We start from the raw sequence: 2,999 nt of genomic DNA on the forward strand, positions 1-2,999 counted from the left end.
AATAAATCAGAAATTCCCTCCTCCGCCTCTCCGCTTGACGGTTCCACTCCGCTTCTTGCCGGTTCCACTCCCACTAGACGGAAAAAACCCTCCTCCGCGCCAAGACGCTTCTGCCTCGCCGCTTCTGCCTCCTCCGCCGCTTCCTCCTCCGCCGCTTCTGCCTCCTCCGCGCCATGGACGCTGCTTCTTCTTCCTCTTCCTCTGTTCCGCAACCGCTTCTGCCTCCTCCGCCGTCAGCAATGCAGGCCATTACTCAGATCCGGACCTTCACCGTCCATGGCGGCAAGGAGATCGAAGTTGTGTACACAAACGCGGAGGAGACGATGAGCAAGTACACCGAAGATGTACGCGCAGTGGTATGCGGAAGAAGAAGAGAACAAGTTTGTAGGATTGGATCTCGAGTACACTCCGGAGGACCCCAACCACGAAGAAGACAACTACCTCGCCGTCGCTCAACTGTGCATGAGGAACCACGTCCTCGTCTGCCACTTTTCCTGGTTTGTAGACCTTAATCTTGCTCTGATTTACTTAATCTTGCTCTGATTTTGTTAATCTTGCTCAGATTTTAGTTAATCGCTAGTGCATGATGAACCAAGTCACCCTCGAGTGCTCTGTTTTAGTTAATCTTGATCTGTTTTAGTTAATCTCGAGTGCAACAAATTAAACTACAAACCGTGCTAGCTGCAAAACTAGTTTTGTTTCTGTGTTTTGTGTAACAAAAGCCACAAAGCATGGTGTGCTGATCTTGCAGATTGAATCTATCCATATGCTCATCTAGCATGTACTGGATTTCATTATACCAAATTAATTATATGATGCAAAATGATATTTCAATGACTAAAAAATTTGCACTTGCACATTTCATAAAAGTGTTGGTCATGCATTCTTTTAGTACCAAATGGATTATGACTAGATAATTTTCAGACTCTTGATCATGCACTTACTAAACTTATGTCAATTTTATTCAAGTTATGAGATTGCATAGACTAAACATTCGTATTCCCAAATTTTATTCAAGTGTTGATCTCGCAAGTACTAAATTTTTGCATCAAATTGAATCTATCCATATGCTCATCTAGCATGTCTTGGATTTCATTATACCAAATTAATTATGACAAGCAAATTTCCGGAGTCTTGATCTTGCATTTAATAGAATTTTGTTAGTTTCAAAATTATATGATGCAAAATGAAATTTCAATGACTAAACAATTGCACTTACACATTTCATAAAAGTGTTGTTCATGCATTCTATTAGTACCAAATGAATTATGACTAGATAATTTTCAGATCGTTGATCATGAACTTACTAAACTTATGTAGTTTCAAATTTTATATTCAAGCTATGAGATTGCATATAGACTAGCTTCGTAGTCCCAAATTTTATTCAAGTGTTGATCTCGCAAGTACTAAATTTTTGCTTTCAGGACCAACGGGGAATGTCCGGCGCTGCGCTCATTCCTTCAAGATCAAGGAATTGTGTTCTGCAGCGTTGACAAGAGAGCAGATTTTATAAAGTTATATTACGAGAAGATTATAATTCCAAGGCAGAACTGGATCGATATCCAGGAAATTGTCATCGTCAAAGGTCTCAACGAGAGAGGAAACTTAATGAGGGATGGAATGGCTAGTCTTGCAACTAGCATCATCGACGAGTCGTACAGCGGATGAAGAGCAAATTCCCTCGAGAGAGGCACAATTATCGGGAAGAGCAGCCGTTGTCTGATTTAAACCTGGAGTATGCAGCTAAAGATGCTTACGTGAGCTACCAGCTCTACGTTAAGATATGGTTCTTCCTGCGTTACCTTGTGTTTTGCCCCGGTTGCAAGAAGGAAGACGAGCTGAGGGGACGTCTGTGTTGCAAATGCAGGGTAGCAGAGATCGAAGCTGAACAGGCACAGAGAAATGCTGCAGCTGAAATAGCAAGGTTAAATGGTGAACTTGCAAGCGCGCTGGCTGAACTAGCAATCTTGAAGGCACCAGCTTCCTGCAGCGACAACACCCAGCAGACAAGTCCCCCTCATGGCAAACGGACGAAGATGAATGATGAGCAGTGGCTGGAGCGTAGTGATGCGCCGAAGAGTAGTGATTATTGGCAGAACCTGAGGATGCAGTCGTGGACTGGTGCTGATCAGAAGAGTGATGATCCGTGGACGACGGAGATGAGTGATCAGCAGAGCCCGAAGAGTGATAATCCGTGGCGGATGAAGCTGTGCAATTGCTGACGACTTCTCCAAGATCCATGCCTAGTTAATTATTTGTATTTGCTTGTCAAGAAACTTTGCTTCTATCGTCTCAGATTATCGAGAGAAATCATACTTTTCCTGATGTGAATAGTCTTTATCGGATCTGGTTGAATATTCACACCCAGATTTATCTTTTTGTTTCTCTAAGTGTACAAAGTGTGTTTTACGTGGGGAACAGGAGACCATTCAACACCTTTTTGTTGAATGCCCTTTAGCTAAACTCTTATGGCGTACTGTGAATTTTACTTATGCTCTCCCACCTCCCACCAATATTACCAATATGTTTGGTAATTGGTTGAATGGAGTCGATAGACAATCAAAAGCTTTTATCCGGATTGGGGTTTCTGCTTTATGTTGGTCTATTTGGAAGAGTAGGAATGACATAATTTTTAATAAAAAACCTTCCTTTCATTTTTTCCAGGTTATTCATATGGTTTCCCATTGGGTCCAACTTTGGGCCCTACTCTCTCCGGAGGGGCAGCGGGATGCCATGGCTTCTGGATGCACACGGCTCCTGATGGTCGCTCAGGATATCTTGTGCCAGGCTGGTTGGCGTCATACTAGAAGACTATGTTGATGTGTAGTCTTACTATGTGTTTCTTTCGATGGTTGATTCTTGTATCAATCCTCGATGATGAGTGATTTGTAAACATTTATACTTTAAATTTTTTTTAATAAAAGGATGTGTGCATCATCATGATGCAGAAGCCGGGGATGACCCCCATTTCGAAAAAAAAATGTCGAATTTGAATTTGA

The 2,999-nt window shown here is 42.3% G+C and overlaps 1 protein-coding gene across 1 annotated transcript; it reads left to right on the forward strand.

Annotated features, from left to right (window-relative positions):
- The first annotated feature begins 342 nt into the window (after positions 1-342).
- On the forward strand, positions 343-1,668 carry LOC127327134 (uncharacterized). The gene is made up of 2 exons (XM_051353916.2): positions 343-497; positions 1,425-1,668. Exons 1-2 carry the CDS (start codon positions 343-345, stop codon positions 1,666-1,668), a joined length of 399 nt encoding a protein of 132 aa, XP_051209876.2.
- Positions 1,669-2,999: the final 1,331 nt, after the last annotated feature.

The sequence above is a fragment of the Lolium perenne genome, chromosome 3, assembly GCF_019359855.2.
Source record: "Lolium perenne isolate Kyuss_39 chromosome 3, Kyuss_2.0, whole genome shotgun sequence".
In the NCBI taxonomy this organism is placed as follows: domain Eukaryota; kingdom Viridiplantae; phylum Streptophyta; class Magnoliopsida; order Poales; family Poaceae; genus Lolium; species Lolium perenne.

Coding starts and splice junctions, on each gene's coding strand:
- LOC127327134 (XM_051353916.2), top strand. CDS start 343: ATGTACGCGCAGTGGTATGCGGAAGAAGAAGAGAACAAGTTTGTAGGA. Junction 498..1,424: donor CTCGTCTGCCACTTTTCCTG/GTTTGTAGACCT, acceptor TTTTGCTTTCAG/GACCAACGGGGAATGTCCGG.